Raw genomic sequence first — 18,354 nt, 5'->3', positions numbered from 1 at the left:
ATGTAGAGTGAATTGTATTTGTTTGCTGAAAGTCTTACCCTATAAAGTAGTAACCGATCATATACCCATGATGTTGGCAATAACATCAGAGCACATCAGAGTAACAGTAGACAGATGCGAGGAGGAGAAAACATAAATTCAAATCAGGAACAGTCAAAAATCAAAAATACAGCTTTGTTATAAACTTATAATTATTATTTTTTTCACAGAGCAAACAACAAAATCTTGAAAATTGGAGTTTAGAGAGATCGAAACAAATAAACATGATACATAACTCAGAAAACAAACACAATTGCCAAATTGTCTGCTCTACCATGCTTTTCTCAGGTATCTTCCACCTGCGAGTGAAACACAAAGCTCGGAAACGTAGTCGTGATATCCCTGCACGCAATATGAGAGATCGGTTTTAATAATATGCGATTCAGAAAAATTGGCTAAAACCTCTCGGTTTGGTCTTGGTTTAGGAACTCACTTGAGATATTGGAGAGTCATGTTCTTCAGAAGCGAAGGATGCCTAAGAACAAGGGTCCTCCACTCTTCCTTATCGATCCTTCCGTCATGTTTTGTGTCAGCTTCCTCAAATGTCTGCCACAGAAACTCAGAATTAACTCTTTACTTCACTCTCAACTACTTACATGAGTTGTAAAATAGTACAGTGGAACCAGAGAATAGACTCGAGCGGATAAAGGAAAGCACACCTTGTCGATTATACTCTCTATGATTTCGTCTGACAGGTTCATGCCGGACTCAGCAAGAGTAGCCACCACCATTTGCTTCACCTGAATAGTGATAAGAAATTTAGGCATACATGATCTTTACAGTTTGAGTGAGGCTATTGAAGAGATATTATAGGAGCTTTACCTCCTGCCTCTCTATAAAACCTTGCTGCTTAAGATCATATAGCTGAAACGAAACTGTAAAATAATATTCCAGGCAGAGATGAATGAGCTATCATGGATTATACACACATATCATGTGAACATCCGATAATTGTGATAGATCAGATACGTACAGTCAATCTTGTCTTCTATGGGAGCATTTGGATGAAAGACGGAGAGAGCACGCGCAAACTCCTCAAACCCCAATATTCCATTATGCTTTGTGTCGAACAAATCGAATACCTGTGACTTGGGATGTCAGCATATCCTTAGCAAATGGATTACAAAGACTTTTTGGTGAAAAAGAAACATACCCGGTCTGCGAACAAGCTCTCTTTTTTATTTGTCTTGAATAAGGCTAGTTGAAACTCTTCCTGATAAGAGAACGAAAATCAGAAAGACTGTCCAAAAGAAGTAGCAATATGCGTGAGGAGTATAAGTTTGTGGCAAAAGAAAAGGACAAATAAATCCTGCAGACCTTGTTTATCAGCCCATCATCAATCACAGCACTGCTGATTTTCTTAAACAGCTCATAGAGAGCCTCTATTTCACTCACGCTAACTGCATCCAAACGACTCAATCATCAAAAAAGCCAGAAGAAAGATTCGCACTCCTCTTAACAGAGAGCATCAACTAGAGGAATAGCGTGCCTTTGAATCATATAACTGAACAAAAACAAGTGCATGGAAGCTGAAAGAAGATGGAAAAGAAGCTGAGAGCATACAAACTGTCTCTCTCGCAAGTAGTTCAGGGTCTCCAAGGCCTCCAGATTGTTTGTATATATCAATATCAAAACACTGTAAAAGAGAAGTGCACGCATGCTTGAAACCGTCTACGCACTGCGACATGATATCTCTAGTAAATCAAAACCCTCCATGCCTGTTATATAACCCCAAACAAAAAAATGTAAGAACTGTCGAACAACTTGAAAGAAACTAAAGACAATACAATACGCATATGAACAAGATATGTACCTTTTAACCATTTCCTGGTTCGTAAGAAAGACAACGCTTTGAAGACCTTAAAAGTATCTGCCATGGAAAAGGAATAAAATGGAATGTAGTCATTTATCTTTAGCTCATCAAAACCAACAAAATTCCAAAACAGTTTAAGAAGATTGACAGGAGCAAACAAGATCCCTCATTTTCAGATCTGAAGTAAACTAAGGCCATCAGATACACATCCTAAAAAATCTTAACCTTTTTGAGTAATCTAATGTCCAAGAACCATTTCCAGATTAACCAATGTATTCTTCTCTTGTTAAAACATCATACTCATGGAACAAGCATAGTTTAAGCAAGAAAACCACACCCAAAATTAAGAAACAGCCCAAAAAAATACATTAGCTAGGATTAAATTGAGGAATCAAAAACACCCAATTTTCACGTCAGAAATGCATCGTGAGGAACGGACAAAGCTACCCAAACGATTCAATCTTACAAAAATATAATCCTGAGGATCGAGACCTGAATCAAGACGTGAAATGGAACATAGAAGTGATTAAACTACGGAGAAATGAGAAAAGCGCGATCCAGCTAGTTAGATTCCAAATTTTCCGATTCAGATACAACAACTTAGAGGGAAGGGACGAATCTCCTTATATAACTTGAAATCATCAAAAGGATCTATCCGCTTGCGAATACGAATTGATTAATCAGTTGCTTGATTCTCAATCTCAAACTTTATAATAAAAAAAATAAAATTCCCCCATCACGATTTTCCCGGGAAACACACGAGATTACGAGAAAGCGACCGACCGCGAAATCGTAGACAAGGGAGAAGAGAAAAAAGCCTTACGCAACGGCCGATGAAGAGCCTTCCTTACGGCGGCTCCGGCGGTTGAAGCTGGCGGTGGTTGCGGTGAAGACGCCAAACAAACAAACAAACAAAAGAGCTCTATTGGTAAGTGAGAGAAAAGCCCGACGATAGAAGAATGCAAAAATCAAAAAAAAAAAGAGACCAAAATGTTTCCGAAATAAAAGAAAAAAAGGAAAACAAGAATATTTGTTTGTTGGCCAATGAGCTATATCTTTTATTTTAATTTTTTTTTAATTTACTGGATGGTTGATACAAGGACTGATAAAAATCATAAAACAGCTTGTTACATTCACTTTCACACGTCGTCTAAGACCATTTATGCGCTGTCTCCAACGTCGCCGTTTCATCCTTCTATACGACATTGATCCGTCTCCTCTTGACTGTTGCATAGTTTGATCATGAAATCGGTTTAAGAAGATCAACTTAACATCCAAAAAGGAATCTGAAAACACGAAATTCTTGCAAATATTCTAACAAATTACAGTATAAAGCCACCAAAACTGCTTTAAATATACGTTTTATTTGACTGTAAATAAGGAACAAACTATATCGGTAAGCAACACATAGATCATGTTTTTTGATTTAGTAAATTTTTATGTTGTTTTTTATGTATAGTTACGGTTACTGGTGAGCTCTTTTGTACATGGAAAGAAAAAAAATGACTACTCACACAAGTAACCGTGTATCGACGACAACAGGAAAAAAAAATCAAAAACGTAAGAAAAGAACAACAATAGTATGGAAACTTGGTCAGGTATTCAATCTTTGTGACTCGTGTCTCGTTTAGTTGGGGAGATCTTGTTTGCAGAGAGGACAAGACGAGATAATACGAAGCCATTGATCTACGCATTTCAGGTGAAACCTATGCGAACATGGAAGCTTTCTCACTTCTTCTTTCTCTTTGTACTTTGCCAAACATATGCAACATTCCTGCAAAAAGTTCCAACACATTCAAAAACTCAATTCCATTCCCGTTTTGTGTAATCTGTAACTTTATCAAATGACTATTTTGACTATTTCAGAATTCAGATAAGAGCTTTACCGGATCATTGCTTGCTTGAGCAGAATCAGAACCAGAGGTTTCATCAATGAGTTTGTACTTCCAACTGGGGAGACTGGAGATTTGGTCGTCTGAAGCTCCTTTTTCTGAAGATCCAATGTTCATGTTGTAGCCGAGGAAGCTACTAATGAGAGGCACAACACAACAAAGCAGGAGGAAGAGAAGAAATGGGAACGAGTAGCAGAGAGCGTTCCAAGCGAGCAAGGAGATGCAGAGGACATGGAGGTTTGGAGCATAGTGGAAAGAACCAAACCGAGAATCAAACACCCATACGTTACCTACCACAAACCATATCGCAAAGAAAAGCTCCAGCGATGTTCGGCATCTGTTCATTAAATGTGAGCACCTGAAACACACACATAAAGAATCTGTCAATGTTCTATGATCTATCTTGGAACCGTAAAAAAAGAAATCTTTGCTAGTAACCTTGTCTCTTCTCTGCTTCTCTGTTGCTGCTCAATATCTCCGAAGCTAAACCCATTTCTGTGGTCTTGCTGATGATATCGACCATATAATAGCATAAGATTAAGCAGACATCCAACGTTGTAGCCGGTGATCCAGAGCCTCACAGGCCAAATAGGGCGCTCGTTTTTGGACAAAGCTAGTGTGATTGTTATCACAGTGATCTGTACAAGTAAAGCGATGAGCTCTGATATCATCCAAGTGACTGAATCGAAAGGGTTGGTGCCAAGATCGGATCTTGAGCCGTTCTGGTAATGAAACACTCTTCTCAAGAAAATGAACCACCTTGCTCTAGATACTCTCATGGCTAGTCTCGTCAAGAACGACAATGGGGAGTTATCTCGAGTGTTGGAAACTGTAGCCATGTGATTGTTATCATCCCGTGTCGTGGAATCTAAGGAAGAAGATGATGAGACGGTGATGGATGTTATGGCTGATGATTGCAACTGAGTGGAATAACGGGTACACATATCGGAAGTTTCAGGCCAAAAGAATCAGAGAGTTTGATTTGATCTCTCTTAGGACCTGAGAAGAACAGAGTAAAGGATTACACACCTAGACTCTAAACAGTACTGGCTTAAGCTGGAGCTATAAAGTAACGAAAACTCTTGAAACTGCAATTAAAATGTACAGTGTAAAGAAATTCTCAACCTCGAAGAGAGGGAGGAAACAGAGGAAATTACCCAAAAGCTATGAACAAACGATAAGATCTCAGAAAAAGGTTTTGTGTTGTTATGAAATTGAAAACCCAGATGGAGCTAGCACGTTTTGATGTGGTGAGGAAACGATTAAAGCATGCAACAGATGAGAATAATAAAAAGAAAGGATGGTGTAGAGATAATTTTCAGAGAAGGTGAAGTTGGTGGAGTTGGGATGGCGACGAAGAATCAACCAGAAATGGATTTTTGCTTAGATGTGAAGAATCAGAAGCAGAGAAGAAGAAGATAACCGTTGGCCTATAAACCTAACAACAACCTTGAGTTTTTGCCTTGTAAGCAAGCAATCCTCCGACAGCAACCGCTGTTTTTAACCGTTTCTCCTTTTTTAGAGAAAACTCCCTCTCTCCCTCTCTCCCTCTCTCCCTCTCTCCTCTACGCAAACGCAAATATTTTTTTGGATTAGATAAATTTTTAAAATATTATTAATACTTGTGCTATAATCATGAAAAAAAAAATTCAATTCTGCCATTTAGAGGTAATTATTATTTAAGATTTACATGATCATCTCGTTGGTTATGTTACCAAGCAAGTAAGCGAGTTGCATAAATTGTTAAAGCAACACCTTTAATGTACAAGATTGTAGTGTATCATTTCTAATCACAGTCCTCTAATTTAATTGCAGGGACTGCCTCAAACTTTCACTATCTCCAATTGATGATAGCTAAACATACTTCTGCTCTTCATCATCATTCTCCATTGGTAACCTCTTGGAGACTCTTTTTTGGAAGTTATAGAATCTTGTTTAAGAGTTTTTCCGGCTCTAGAAAGTAGAAACAGAGCAAAAGCGCTCAAAGTACTCAACTTTAATTTGTCTTCATACACTGTGTACTTTTGATAAGTGAAATAATATCTTGTGATCCATTTTCTTCTATCTCTCTCTCAATACCAAGTTCAAGTTCAGTTGATGAACTTTGAGTTAAAAGCTATGATTTTTGGCTGTTCTTAACTTGCAAGATGCATGCTTAAACAATCCGGAGTCAAGCTTATTTCAAACATATTCTAAATCATTTCTTACATTGTTTGAGTTCCTTTCTTCTAACGCTCACAAATACAGTCTTTCCACAATATTATTATGATCACCAAAACATTTGGCAGAAACCGTCACTCACCTTCACGTCAGAGAAACTCCAGAGCAAAGTCTCTTCAGAACACCGGGCAGCCCTGAACAACAATCCCTCTCTCTGTCGGGCAATGCGCCAAAGGGCAATGGTCTGTGTTCTCACTCCCCCACCAGTTTGGAAAACTTATGTTGTTGTTCTGTAACACAAAGTAGATCAACACTCCCATGATCGCAGTGCCTGCATCAAGAGCTGCAGAGAGAATGTAGTTATGTCTTGCCCACCATGCTTTGTACCTCTTGAAGATATAGTAGTTGAAGATGACCCCAACAATGACCCACGACCAGTAATGCACAGCCTTGGCCTTTGGCATTGCGCCAGCCGCTGAGAAGATCAAGGGAATATGAACCTGCTTTATCCACTTCTTCTCCGGGAATTTCCTTGCAAAGAACCAGACCGGGACAGGAGCAAGTAAGCCAATGAGGAAGAACCAGTTCATCCCTGGGTATATACCTCTGCTTGTGAACATCCTTCCAGGACCAATGACTCCCCAAATGATCGATGCATTGTAGAACACTTCGTCACCAGGGCAAGTCCAAGGGCTACTCTTTGGGAGCTTATCTGTGTTACAGATGTTCTCGATTGAAGAAAGAAGCCACCATGTGGTACCAAAGCAGACAGTTGACGCAACCATAGTCGCAACAAGCTGAACAAGGAACATAGATCTCGGAGGAATCTTCATGTAGTGGCCAAGTTTGAAGTCTCCAACAAAGTACAAGGCTTGGGACATACTCATGTAGCCGTAAGTCTTGAAAGACACATTGGCAAGTGGCTTTCCCGGGTATAAGTACCCAATGATGAGTTCCGTTATAACGTTAAGACCCATTTGCTGGTTTGTAGTCGCTTGGATGACTCCGATAGGCAAAGTGAAGGTAAAGGCAATGGCACATGCGAGTACAAGTCCCCACCATGGAAGCTGAAGCTGTTTGCCAAATCCTTCACATGCGTAAAGAGCTAGCACAAAGGAAACAATGAGAACCGCAATGAACCACCATTGAGGTACTTCCTTATAGTTCTTCTTCATCAGTCTTGTATGCACATCTCCTAACTTGTCCTTTGTCGCTAATGTCGACTTCTTCCACATCCCCCAGATAAACCTTCAAGGAAACAACAAGAAATGGTAGAGGTAAAAAGATTCAATATTTTGAGACACAGAGTAGAAAGATTCTTACTTTCCGTCAAAGAGGGCGACGTGAGAAATGGTTGAGGTAAGAGTACCAAAGCTGAGTCCATAGATGAGAGCAAACATAACGCTAACGTAAAGCTTGCTATAGCTTTCGTAAGCGGGAAGATTGATATCAAAAGTTTTATGGTTGAGGATACGAGTGGTGTTGAAAAGTTGACCGGTGTGATCAAATGTGTGAGAGGTAAAGAAAGGAAACTTCTTTGCCTCGTAAGCGTTGCTCCAGTAGAAGATAGGAAGAATGATATAGAAGTAGATGAAGAATCCGCCAAAAAAGTTAGCTATAGCGAAGAACGGTACTGCTAAAGGACTGCCTAAGAAACCTGCGACGGTGGACCAGTCAAGACCGATGGAGCCAACCCCGAGACCTTGCAGGCCTGAACCGATCTGTTGAGCTGTCACGGAGCGAGTCCATATCCAGCAGACGAAGGAGAGTGATGAGATTGAAGGGAAAATATAGCCAGGGATTATGTAGTAAGCAAAGCTCACGAAGAAGACTATTAGGAAGAATCTAAGCCTCGTTTGTTTGCCTTCACGCTTCTCCTCCTTCTCATGTAATGCTCTATATTCCACACAATTTCACAGTCAAAATGTAACCAAATGATTAGAGTTCAAGAAGAGAAAATGGTATTATGCCATTCCAAGATTTGGGCACTAAAATATGTAAATCTTTAATTGAAGAAGATAAACGAACCTAAAGAGAGAGACTTGAACAAGATTTGAAGGCCACCACATGTATGGAGAGTCCACCAAGAATTTCCTGAACATTCCCGCCCATCCGTAACCCAACAACTAATGTATATAACAAGATAAATAAAATAATAAATATAAAATAAACTTTGTAACGTGTATAGATTAAAAACCAGTTAATCTAAAGATTTAATTTTGGAATTATTATATATATACATACCTGAGTGGTTTGCAGCAGCAACATGGCGGCGGTGGGATTGAGATTCCGGTGATAAAATACTTTAACGATGGTTATGATGCTGGTCGCATAAGCTCCTCCGGCTCCGGTACTAGCGAATATAGTGATCAACACATGTTCTTTCATGTTGAATGGTCCGGGATTCAACGAACCGGACCAATTTGTACCCGGTAACCGGAATTGCGTCGTGGGGAGAGTCGTGGCCATGAGCTTACCTAGTGGGAGAGTGACGATCTGTGCCAGGACTGAAGACACCATGAGCTGGTTCGACCGGTAACCGAAGAATTGGTTCACGAACGCGAGTACCACGCACGATACCGTTCCTAAGAACCATGTTCGGAATGTTAAGACCGGTTGAGACGGATCATCGGTTATCGGTACGGTTAACCGGACTTCTTCTATTGGATTGTCGTTTTCCTCCTCGCCTACTTCATCTTCACCTGGTAAAATTCGGTTTAATTATAACCATTCGAAATTGTTTAATAACTATTAACTAATACAGACTTGTGTGCTTTATATTAATTAATCCAGAATTTATGCAAGTCAAATATCAGTAATATTCTGCCATAGCCGTAGAAATAAGGATCAAACCGAACCGAACCAAAATTGACGGAAACAGAACAGAGTTTGATTTACCGGCTATGTCGATGTTGGACTCAAACTTCTGCTCCGGGAGCTTGGACACAGGTCCTGTGACTTCGAGAGAGCTAACCATTTTCTATCTTCCTCCACGAAAAATTATCGGAATTTTACGTCGGCTCCGGTGAGGATGACCGGAAATGAAAAAAACGAGACTATTTTCTTGCAAACCGACCTGTGTTAATGACTTGGCATTAGAAGAAATTTTCTCTTCGGATTCTCCAGGAAAACTCGGTAGATGAAGAAAAACTTAAACTTCTATTTTTGGTAAGATATTTTTGAGAAAGGATGGAGTAATATTATAGAAAACACTTTTGAGATTTGTCTATTCTCTAATATGCAGAGTGAAGACGTACGTTGTTTTATTTCTATATATATGAAATTATTTATATACCCTTTAAAAATCTACAAATATCTTGATTCATTGAAACTAAAGGCTGTAGCCTGTTTCGGTAAAAGAAAAAAAAATGTCTTAACTTCGGGGTCGAAAGTCGTGAAATCTTTAATTTTCGAGTTGGAGCATAAAGGTAGCTGGATTTCTACATTTAGTAACTTAGTCAAACAGCTACTTTAGCCAAAAGAATAAACAGATACTAAATATAGTAACTATAGCACTGATTGATCAACAGTCTATAGCTGTGATTTTTGTTTTCGTTCTATAGCTTTGATTAAAAAGAAAACAAAAATCAGTTCTGTAGAAGAGAACGTTATACTATATAATTATGGGAATTACAGAACAAAAAGAAAAAATTCAAAGATAGTATTATTTGATTACATATATACTATTCTCCCTATTTACTTTCATTCAAATTAAGTAAACTATTGGGATAGACAGTAAAATACAAAATGAAATTGAGCATTCCAATAATGAATTAATAAAGTAACCGATGTTTGAGACAAAAAATAAAAATAAAAAGTAACTGGAACTGACAATTTGTGAGGTAAGAGTTGCAATTCAATTGGCGACCACTTCCAGCAGCTGATACAAAATTTTAGCGATAGTTACAATTTACAAAGTTATCTCTACATATATATATATATATATATATAATTAAATGGAGTAGAGAGAATGTTTTGGAAGTTAGCTACGTATTGTAGACTGACGAATGTATCATAAAACTCGGTTCGGGTTCGGTGGGAATACTTGCTGGCACCGCTTCATCCATCCCCCGAATTTGACTCGGATTATTTTGTATGTATGACGCGCGTCATAATCGGAGTTGTTTCGGTTCGACCTGTTTTATTTTATTTCATCAAACTATATAGATAAATAAAACTGCAATTAATACCGTATAAAAAGATAAATAAAGTTGTAATTAATTATTTTGATAAACGTGGCAGCAGATTTACATAGAAAATACTAAAATTATACAGTTAATATGTATTAATTCTATTTAAGTTGTTTTCTATTCATTTCAGTGATTTTTAAGCTTTAGTTTAGTTGGCGGTTTAGATGTTTAACTTTCATAGCTAGTCACAATTGTATCATTGTTTGTATTACCAATATGCATCATCGTTCCATAATCTGTCCGTTATACGATTTGAAACACATGTTTCCCCTTCCAGTTTTACTCACCATTTTCTGTTTCTATGTAACCACTGTCTTATTCAATCCGTTCCATGTCAACGTCTATGATATTTAGTTAATTTGTAATAGATATCCTGCAAAATGATAATTTCTAATACAACAATTTTACAACTTTTTCCAGCCTGACAAATTACTCACTATTAATTACAATCGAGATTTGAATTCATCAAAAGACAATTCGTGTTAATTCATGTTTTTAAAGAAGAAAGTGCATATAAAGATCTTAATTAAAAATTTGAATTCACCAGGAGAAATCGCATTAGCTAGTTAAAACTTAATTTGAACAAAGAAAGTCATTAGAAAACTTATTTTAGAAAATTACGTGAATTCAGTTTTAGAAGGCTTTTATCAACTTACTCATGCATGCATTTGTAACGACGCAGCATGCATAAATAATTTGTTGTGAAGTCTACTCGAGGGGGACAGAGACTCAATTATAAATGCAAGAAATATGGCAACCTCTACACGAATACTACATAAATTAACTTAGCTATAACCAGGATATACTAATACACATATGCGAAGTGCTTATAAGTGGCCGAAATTAAAACCACATTGACATTATTAAACGCCATTACGCTCTCCATTAAACATGTTGAGTCTCAACGACGTTTAGGTCAATATAGCTAGCATTTTAGTCACTTTTAATCAGCCAGAGTATATATCTTAGTGGTGGATTTCGGATCAAGAATTAAGCGTGATCTATATTGATGAATACTCTTGATTGGTTTTGTGGTTTTTTATTTTCAATATATATTTACCAAAAAAGAAAAAAAAAAGAGTCGGTCAGAATACAATTTTACTTTGTATTGAAGTTCTTATTGAAGTTCTAGTCATTCCAAGTAGCTCTAAAGGCTTAGTCCCGTTTACTAGATTTATCTTCTTTGCTTTGCTCGCATCATTGTTAGCTGGTTATCTGGAGTGTAATCTATTAGCTGTGAGATAAGACAAAATAAACAAAAATGGAGATTTCCAGATGCTTAGAATGATTCTGGTGTGAGAAGAATGATAGAAATTGAGTGACAAGTGTCTAATGAGAAAGAGTCAAATGCTCGGGTAAAACCGGTGTTCATTCTTCACATTAGGTCTAAATTAAACTCATATTCTTTTACCGTTTGATGTATAGTCGGGTTGAACTATTCGGTCACGTTACGTCAACATATTATGTTAGATGGGATAAGAACTTTTCTAACAATACAATAATCAGAAATTTTCTATTCGCCAATCGCCATGCGCATGTGACAGTATGTGCTTCAATGGATGGATCATAATCTAGTGGGCTTACAAATTATAACTTTAACGAAGGCCCATTAATAGTTAATAGTTAGTTTAGTTAGTTAGTACGGATAAGCCCACTAAACAACGTTGTCTCCCTCTTCGTCATTACCAAGTTCTTCTTCTGCTAAACATTTGCCGCGATAAACCTAAACCCTAAACTGTAAACCGTTGCTATGGCTGCTCTTACGCGTAGCAAGAAGAAGCAGGCAAAGTCGCAGACTCCGCCACTAAATAAGCGGAAGAATTCGCATTCTACATTGAAGAAGACGGCGAAATCACAGCAGCCTCCATTGAAGAAGCAGAGGAAAGGTATTTCGGAGGAGAAGCCCCTCCAGAAGCCTCAAGCTTCTACGGACGAGGAGGAAGAAGAAGAAGAGAATCAACAGTCTGAAGAAGGAGACGAATCAGGTTCTGAGCTTTCCTCAGATGGTGATGGAGAAGAAGGTGATGATGATGATGATAAAACAGAGCCCTTGACCGACGACTTTCTTGATGGCAGCGATGATGCACCTTTGGGTTCTGACTCTGATGGATCCGATCTCGTGAAGAAATCTAAAGCTATTGATGACGATCGCAAAAGGCAGCAACAAGAAGCAAAAGATGAACTCCAGATGAACATTAAGGAACAACCTGATGAGTTTCAGCTACCAACCAAAAAGGTACTAATTTGATTACGCTTGATTTTGAATTTGTTCTTTTTCTGCTTCTCTTTTGAAATGACACAAATCAAGCTCATTTGGGTTGTAAGCGTTAGCCAAATATTCGTTTCCTTTTACATTTTTTTAAATTTGCTATTGGTGGTTGGTATGTTTTGGAAGATCAGTGGAGCATTTCGAGTTTAGTTATCTTACCTTTGCTGTTATTATACATTGTTCAGGAACTTGAAGAAGAGGCACGTAGGCCACCAGATCTTCCTAGCTTGCAGACGAGGATAAAAGAGAGTGAGCAACATTTTCAAATTTTATTCCTATTAAGAATTTTGGTGTAATGTTATTATTTGGATCCTTTTTGGATCACCTAAGGAATCACCCTCTCGGTTCTTAGTTTAATGGTACAATATATGTTTCAGTTGTTAGAGTGCTGTCCAATTTTAAGGATTTGAGGCCAGAAGGAGCCGAGAGGAAGGATTATGTTGAACAGCTTAAAGCTGATCTTGCTTCTTACTATGGCTATAATGAGTTTCTTATTGGAACTCTGGTTGAGGTTTAGTCTCTGACTTAACTTTTATACGTTCACTTTCGTCTCTTTGATCTAAAGCTATGCGTAGGAGATAGCTAATTCTTTCACTCACATCTTTTGGCAGATGTTTCCTCCTGTTGAACTCATGGAACTAATCGAAGCTTTTGAAAAGCAAAGGCCTACATCTATACGTACCAACACTCTTAAGGTGAAGTTAGTTATACTATGGAGTGTCTAGAAATATGTATTTCTCAGCTGTTGTGATATGCATTATTATGGTGATGTTTGCTTTGGTAGACTCGAAGACGGGACCTGGCTGATGTACTTTTGAATAGAGGAGTTAATCTAGACCCATTAGGCAAGTGGTCAAAAGTAAGTAGTGTTGGCAGATTGACTTCATTTCGATTGGCAAGTCTTTTTTGTGGACCATATGTAGCTAACCATGTCATAAAAATCGTAGGTTGGACTTGTCGTTTATGATTCACAAGTTCCAATTGGTGCAACTCCTGAATATTTGGCTGGTTTCTACATGGTACGTGACTTCTTAATCTCTTTAAATCCGGTTTACACTTTATGGGTATTTTCAATTGTTTTCTTAAATCTGTTCTTGGTGTATTTGCAGTTGCAAAGTGCTAGTTCTTTCTTGCCAGTGATGGCTCTTGCTCCTCGAGAGAACGAGCGGGTTGTGGACATGGCGTAAGTTATTATTATCTTTCATAAAGGAACCCAAGTTGTCTCTGAAGTTGATTTTCAAATGCATGTTGTGAGTTGTATCATGTTGTATCTTTGCTAGTAAAACTGAAAAGCCAAATTTGAATGCTCCATTACCTTTAGAGCGCAGCTAGTATAACGTAATAGTTATAACAAGGTTTTATACTCTCTGCTTACAGTGCTGCTCCTGGTGGTAAAACAACTTATGTCGCTGCCCTAATGAAAAATACTGGTATGCTTGCATTGGTTTCTTCTTCCTCGTAACCCCATATTGTTATTTATAGTTGGCTATCCTAATGTTATAATGATGATACAACCAGGCATAATATATGCAAACGAGATGAAAGTACCTAGGCTCAAGTCACTCTCTGCTAATCTTCATCGCATGGGGGTGACAAATACCATAGTTTGTAACTATGATGGAAGAGAGGTTAGCTTCTTGAACGTTCATTATTCTATCGATGCTTGAGGATTATAAATACTGCAAACTGATTGTAGACCATGAGCTCAAGTTACTGGCAAGACTATACTTGTATTAAGGAACTCTATTAATCCCATTTCATTTTTTGTTGAACTCATTTTCTTTTCATTTCAGCTACCCAAGGTTTTAGGTCAGAACGCAGTAGATAGAGTATTGCTGGATGCTCCTTGCAGTGGAACCGGAGTAAGAAATCTTTTTGTTTCGGCCCTCTTATAGTCTCTTTAATTTTGCTCCCTTTCGTAATTTAACGTCTTCTTGTACACAATGCAGGTTATATCGAAAGATGAATCAGTTAAAACTTCTAAAAGTGTTGATGACATAAAGAAATTTGCTCATTTGCAAAAGGTATGGCTTTAAATCGCTTGAACACCTTTTATACCCTGTTATTGCTAACCATACTTTTTTTTTTTGTTGCACATAGCAACTTATACTTGCTGCAATTGATTTGGTGGACGCCGATTCCAAAACCGGTGGATATATTGTTTACTCAACATGCTCAATTATGATTCTCGAGGTTGGTTAACATAGTTTTTTCGTTCCACTTTTTTTTTTTCTTTTTCTCTGGCATCGTCTTGCTTTGTCGCTATTTTGATTTATACTATCAAAAATTATGCAGAACGAAGCTGTAATCGACTATGCCCTGAAAAAGAGGGATGTCAAACTCGTTCCATGTGGACATGATTTTGGGCAAGCAGGGTAATATACATTCTCTCATCTCTCCAAAGGAACATGTCTTGAGACTTCGTCTGACACAAATGTGTTACGTCATGTCATTAGATTCGTTAGATTTAGAGAACACCGGTTCCACCATACTTTAGAGAAGACTAGACGTTTCTATCCTCACCGACACAATATGGACGGATTCTTTGTGGCAAAGGTATACACTTGGGTTATATTAGCCTGTGAGTAGCTTTTATCTGCGAATGATCAAATGTGGATGGAAGAATGTTTCATGAAATATCAAAACCAATAAGATATTTCTCTCTGGTTTCTTCGATTTGCAGCTAAAGAAGATGAGCAATGCAAAGCAGGCTTCAGAAGGTGATGAGCCGGTTGAAACAATGGAGCGAGCTCAGGTGTCTAGTGATGACGATGATGAGGCTGAGGCCATTGAGGAGTTGAAGAAACGGCCTTCTGCTGCCAGTGGGAAACCCAAGCGAGAGAGAAACACTAAAGAAAACAAACAAAAATAAAAAAACGAGCCACAACATATTTGTGGACTATGGATTAGTATTTACTGATGGTTATTCAACTAGTTTTTGACAACAATAAAGACTGAGCACGGATCGGATATTCAAAATGCAATTATGTTAAAATCTGGAAGTCGAATATCCACGGGATATACGTGTGATTTTCTAAATTCTATTACCTTTACGATCTAATGCTTTGTAGTATACATTTCTGCTCATAATTTGACTATCGCAAATTACAGGGCATAAGCATCACTCTTCGAACCTTTGTCTTCCAGTTTTGAGAAAATACATAAAGGAAACAAAAAATTTAAAATCCCCAAAAAAAAAAAAGTCGCTTTGACCACCTCTCCCCTCTTTTCATGGGAGAGTCTCTCTCTCCATGGAAGGAAGGTTGGTTGATTAGTTCCTCGTTCTCTTCAGTATCCTTTCAGTGATGCATGATTAAAGTTCTCTTCTTCCTTTGTAATATCCATTTTCTTCTTTCTATTCCTAATTCCCTTAAAAAACAAAAATTGTGTTGAGATCTTCTGCTCCAAAGCTCTCTTAAGGTAACGATTTGTGGGTATTTCTTCTTAATTTCGTACTTTCTTTTCTTTTGCTTGTGTGGGTTTTAGCGGCTGTTTCTGCCTAGATCGGCAAGACCTTTGCTTGATTGTTCTTACTTTTCTGAGATCTGTTCAAGCCTAGGATTAAATCTACTTTGCATGAAATGTCTCACTAGGGTTTATGCTAGTTCAGTTAGTTGGAGAATCAGAGAGTTTTGTTTCTTGATGTGGAAATGGTGAATTGAGTATGAGTAAATTTCTCAAGTGATTGTCACAGTGATTTTGAGCTCGAGATCCATAAGCTAAAATTTCCTTCTTTCTATATGGAAATCATCATTTTTAGGACGCAATGCTATTTCTTATTTTGTTGGATAACGCTTCATCTTGTGATTCCAACTGGAATTCCTTAAATAATTGAGCCATGTACTCAGCTCTGAGTTTATCCTCTGTTTAAAAATAGCAACTTTGTAGTGTTATGTGTTTATCCTCTTGATGTTTGATCTTTTTATATAAGCGATCCCAATTTTATGTTATCAGAATCTGAAGGTGGTTGTTCTAATAATTTATAAAGACCCAATGTTACAAGTGTTTTTCTTTATAATATTCTCTTGAGACAATGCAGAGCTCAGGTCACCATTTTTGAATTTTCTCTTGTACAACTGTTACAGGCGCTATGTATTGCCCAATGCAGATTCAGGTCACTATCTGAGTGGATCGGTGAAAACAGTGATAACTGGAGTCAAGAGCAGTTTGAGTCTTGGCTGCTAAGTCGATAGTTATACGTTCATGGCCTCAAAGTCTGGTTCTGGAGTTTTCCCAGAATATAGAAAGGAAAAGGGCGATAAGAAAACCCCGGAAGCATCGGTTTCCAATTCCAGTCATAGTATCTCTGTTAGCACTTTGGCAGATCAAATATCTTCAACTTTGTCTTTTGCTCCAAGCGGTGACAGTAAAACCAGCGGAGAAGTTAAACTTAGTGAACAGTCTGATCATGCTGAGAGCGGAAAGAGTAACACATTTAGACCAAGCACAAGCAGTGATATCAGTGATGAGAGCACATGTAGTAGCTTAAGTAGCAATAACAAGCCTCACAAGGCGAATGACGTGAGATGGGAAGCAATACAAGTTATTCGAACGAAACATGGTGTTTTGGGTTTGAACCATTTTAGGCTCTTGAAGAGGCTAGGGTGTGGGGATATCGGAACTGTCCATCTTGCTGAATTGCACGGAACAAGGTGTTATTTTGCAATGAAGGTTATGGATAAAGGGGCTTTGGCTAGCCGTAAAAAGCTTCTTAGATCTCAGACCGAGAGGGAGATATTGCAGTGTCTTGACCATCCTTTCCTCCCAACTTTGTATAGTCATTTCGAGACCGAGAAGTTCTCATGTTTGGTTATGGAGTTCTGCCCTGGAGGTGACTTGCATACCCTAAAACAAAAACAGCCCGGGAAGCGATTCTCAGAACAAGCAGCAAAGTAGAAATTTTTTAATCAATGCATTGTTGTTCATCCTAGATACCACTTTTTGCCTTAAATCTTCTTGACTTTCTGCTTTTCCAGGTTTTATGTAGCGGAGGTACTTCTCGCAATGGAATATCTTCATATGCTCGGGATCATATACCGCGATCTTAAGCCAGAGAATGTTCTTGTGAGAGATGATGGACATGTGATGCTCTCTGACTTCGACCTCTCCTTGAGGTGTACTGTTAGCCCCACAGTGGTCAGATCAACTTCTCTCGTGTCTGAAACCTTGCAAAGGAACTCAGGCTACTGTGCTCAACCTGCTTGCATCCAACAACCGTCTTGCATTTCCGCTCCTACAACATGCTTTTCTCCGCGGTTTTTCTCGAGTAAATCCAAGAAAGACAAGAAAATGAAAAACGAAACTGGAAACCAGGTTAGTCCGTTGCCTGAGCTCATTGCTGAGCCCACAAGCGCTCGCTCAATGTCATTTGTTGGCACACATGAATACTTAGCTCCCGAGATCATCAAAGGTGAAGGGCATGGGAGTGCGGTTGACTGGTGGACTTTTGGGATCTTTCTGTACGAGCTACTGTTTGGTAAAACCCCGTTCAAAGGGTCTGGAAACAGAGCAACACTCTTCAACGTTGTGGGTCAGCCTCTGCGTTTCCCTGAATCTCCAGTTGTCAGTTTTGCTGCTAGGGATTTGATTAGGAGCCTGCTTGTGAAGGAGCCTCAGCATAGATTAGCTTATAAGCGTGGTGCAACCGAGATAAAGCAACACCCTTTCTTCGAAGGAGTGAATTGGGCATTGGTTCGATGCGCAAGCCCACCAGAGATACCGAAGCCGGTTGATCTTGAGAGTTCTCCTGCTACTCCAGCAGCAGCCACATCTACCAGTGTCAAGTCTGATCAGAGTAATAATTATCTGGACTTTGATTTCTTTTGAGATTTTCTTTCCGCAAGAAATCTGCCAATAGATGATCAAATTGTTATCACCAATGTGCAAATCCGTTTAGTATTTTGAAATTGTGAGAATATTTGATTCTTTGTCAATGCCATACTTGGAAAGTTCTGAATGTTTTTATCATTCTGAGACAGTCGTGTCTTTACC

General features: G+C 38.4%; 5 protein-coding genes across 8 annotated transcripts; 2 read left to right on the top strand and 3 right to left on the bottom strand.

Moving 5' to 3' along the window:
• Positions 1 to 122: 122 nt before the first annotated feature.
• LOC18029556 (calcineurin B-like protein 3) lies at positions 123 to 2,874 on the bottom strand. The gene is made up of 10 exons (XM_006413102.2): positions 2,676 to 2,874; positions 1,853 to 1,909; positions 1,603 to 1,757; positions 1,357 to 1,439; positions 1,193 to 1,252; positions 1,013 to 1,121; positions 862 to 914; positions 699 to 779; positions 473 to 585; positions 123 to 381 (listed from the first exon to the last, which is right to left on the bottom strand). The coding sequence occupies exons 3-10, from the start codon at positions 1,724 to 1,726 to the stop codon at positions 324 to 326; spliced, it is 681 nt and encodes a 226-aa protein (XP_006413165.1). The 5' UTR covers positions 1,727 to 1,757; positions 1,853 to 1,909; positions 2,676 to 2,874; the 3' UTR covers positions 123 to 323.
• A 343-nt stretch (positions 2,875 to 3,217) lies between these two features.
• LOC18029555 (E3 ubiquitin-protein ligase At4g11680) lies at positions 3,218 to 5,011 on the bottom strand. 2 transcript variants are annotated; one of them, XM_006413101.2, is made up of 4 exons: positions 4,902 to 5,011; positions 4,183 to 4,743; positions 3,739 to 4,102; positions 3,218 to 3,626 (listed from the first exon to the last, which is right to left on the bottom strand). In XM_006413101.2, exons 2-4 carry the CDS (start codon positions 4,686 to 4,688, stop codon positions 3,480 to 3,482), a joined length of 1,017 nt encoding a protein of 338 aa, XP_006413164.1. In that variant the 5' UTR covers positions 4,689 to 4,743; positions 4,902 to 5,011; the 3' UTR covers positions 3,218 to 3,479. The 2 variants fall into 2 exon arrangements, with proteins under 2 accessions (XP_006413164.1, XP_024005412.1); XM_024149644.1 differs by having other exon boundaries at positions 4,870 to 5,005.
• Positions 5,012 to 5,912: 901 nt separating this feature from the next.
• LOC18029554 (oligopeptide transporter 5) lies at positions 5,913 to 9,781 on the bottom strand. Of its 2 annotated transcripts, XM_024149636.1 has the most exons (6): positions 9,737 to 9,781; positions 8,803 to 8,980; positions 8,149 to 8,606; positions 7,933 to 8,030; positions 7,228 to 7,800; positions 5,913 to 7,152 (listed from the first exon to the last, which is right to left on the bottom strand). In XM_024149636.1, the coding sequence occupies exons 2-6, from the start codon at positions 8,879 to 8,881 to the stop codon at positions 6,081 to 6,083; spliced, it is 2,280 nt and encodes a 759-aa protein (XP_024005404.1). In that variant the 5' UTR covers positions 8,882 to 8,980; positions 9,737 to 9,781; the 3' UTR covers positions 5,913 to 6,080. The 2 variants fall into 2 exon arrangements, with proteins under 2 accessions (XP_024005404.1, XP_024005403.1); XM_024149635.1 differs by lacking the exon at positions 9,737 to 9,781 and having other exon boundaries at positions 8,803 to 9,131.
• Positions 9,782 to 11,789: 2,008 nt separating this feature from the next.
• On the top strand, positions 11,790 to 15,402 carry LOC18029553 (probable 28S rRNA (cytosine(4447)-C(5))-methyltransferase). The gene is made up of 15 exons (XM_006413099.2): positions 11,790 to 12,330; positions 12,549 to 12,612; positions 12,741 to 12,874; positions 12,975 to 13,058; positions 13,148 to 13,222; positions 13,311 to 13,382; positions 13,473 to 13,546; positions 13,741 to 13,793; positions 13,882 to 13,991; positions 14,157 to 14,225; positions 14,313 to 14,387; positions 14,464 to 14,556; positions 14,659 to 14,738; positions 14,820 to 14,919; positions 15,047 to 15,402. Exons 1-15 carry the CDS (start codon positions 11,845 to 11,847, stop codon positions 15,233 to 15,235), a joined length of 1,758 nt encoding a protein of 585 aa, XP_006413162.1. The 5' UTR covers positions 11,790 to 11,844; the 3' UTR covers positions 15,236 to 15,402.
• A 169-nt stretch (positions 15,403 to 15,571) lies between these two features.
• LOC18029552 (serine/threonine-protein kinase D6PKL1) lies at positions 15,572 to 18,319 on the top strand. Of its 2 annotated transcripts, none has more exons than XM_024149641.1 (3): positions 15,572 to 15,783; positions 16,472 to 17,255; positions 17,340 to 18,319. In XM_024149641.1, the coding sequence occupies exons 2-3, from the start codon at positions 16,567 to 16,569 to the stop codon at positions 18,187 to 18,189; spliced, it is 1,539 nt and encodes a 512-aa protein (XP_024005409.1). In that variant the 5' UTR covers positions 15,572 to 15,783; positions 16,472 to 16,566; the 3' UTR covers positions 18,190 to 18,319. The 2 variants fall into 2 exon arrangements, with proteins under 2 accessions (XP_024005409.1, XP_006413161.1); XM_006413098.2 differs by having other exon boundaries at positions 16,449 to 17,255.
• Positions 18,320 to 18,354: the final 35 nt, after the last annotated feature.

This window comes from Eutrema salsugineum, unplaced genomic scaffold (assembly GCF_000478725.1).
Source record: "Eutrema salsugineum unplaced genomic scaffold, Eutsalg1_0 scaffold_1, whole genome shotgun sequence".
In the NCBI taxonomy this organism is placed as follows: domain Eukaryota; kingdom Viridiplantae; phylum Streptophyta; class Magnoliopsida; order Brassicales; family Brassicaceae; genus Eutrema; species Eutrema salsugineum.
Note: the sequence above shows the minus strand (reverse complement) of the source record. Positions and strands in the feature narration are given on the sequence as shown.

Coding starts and splice junctions, on each gene's coding strand:
- LOC18029555 (XM_006413101.2), bottom strand. CDS start 4,688: ATGTGTACCCGTTATTCCACTCAGTTGCAATCATCAGCCATAACATCC. Junction 4,103..4,182: donor AGAAGCAGAGAAGAGACAAG/GTTACTAGCAAA, acceptor TGTGTGTTTCAG/GTGCTCACATTTAATGAACA. Junction 3,627..3,738: donor CTCAAGCAAGCAATGATCCG/GTAAAGCTCTTA, acceptor AACTTTTTGCAG/GAATGTTGCATATGTTTGGC.
- LOC18029554 (XM_024149636.1), bottom strand. CDS start 8,881: ATGGTTAGCTCTCTCGAAGTCACAGGACCTGTGTCCAAGCTCCCGGAG. Junction 8,607..8,802: donor GTCCAACATCGACATAGCCG/GTAAATCAAACT, acceptor GAATTTTACCAG/GTGAAGATGAAGTAGGCGAG. Junction 8,031..8,148: donor TGCTGCTGCAAACCACTCAG/GTATGTATATAT, acceptor TATATACATTAG/TTGTTGGGTTACGGATGGGC.
- LOC18029552 (XM_024149641.1), top strand. CDS start 16,567: ATGGCCTCAAAGTCTGGTTCTGGAGTTTTCCCAGAATATAGAAAGGAA. Junction 17,256..17,339: donor TTCTCAGAACAAGCAGCAAA/GTAGAAATTTTT, acceptor CTGCTTTTCCAG/GTTTTATGTAGCGGAGGTAC.
- LOC18029556 (XM_006413102.2), bottom strand. CDS start 1,726: ATGTCGCAGTGCGTAGACGGTTTCAAGCATGCGTGCACTTCTCTTTTA. Junction 1,440..1,602: donor ACTTGCGAGAGAGACAGTTT/GTATGCTCTCAG, acceptor GTTTGGATGCAG/TTAGCGTGAGTGAAATAGAG. Junction 1,122..1,192: donor AGAGCTTGTTCGCAGACCGG/GTATGTTTCTTT, acceptor CCCAAGTCACAG/GTATTCGATTTGTTCGACAC.
- LOC18029553 (XM_006413099.2), top strand. CDS start 11,845: ATGGCTGCTCTTACGCGTAGCAAGAAGAAGCAGGCAAAGTCGCAGACT. Junction 13,383..13,472: donor ATTTGGCTGGTTTCTACATG/GTACGTGACTTC, acceptor GTGTATTTGCAG/TTGCAAAGTGCTAGTTCTTT. Junction 13,794..13,881: donor TGCCCTAATGAAAAATACTG/GTATGCTTGCAT, acceptor TGATACAACCAG/GCATAATATATGCAAACGAG.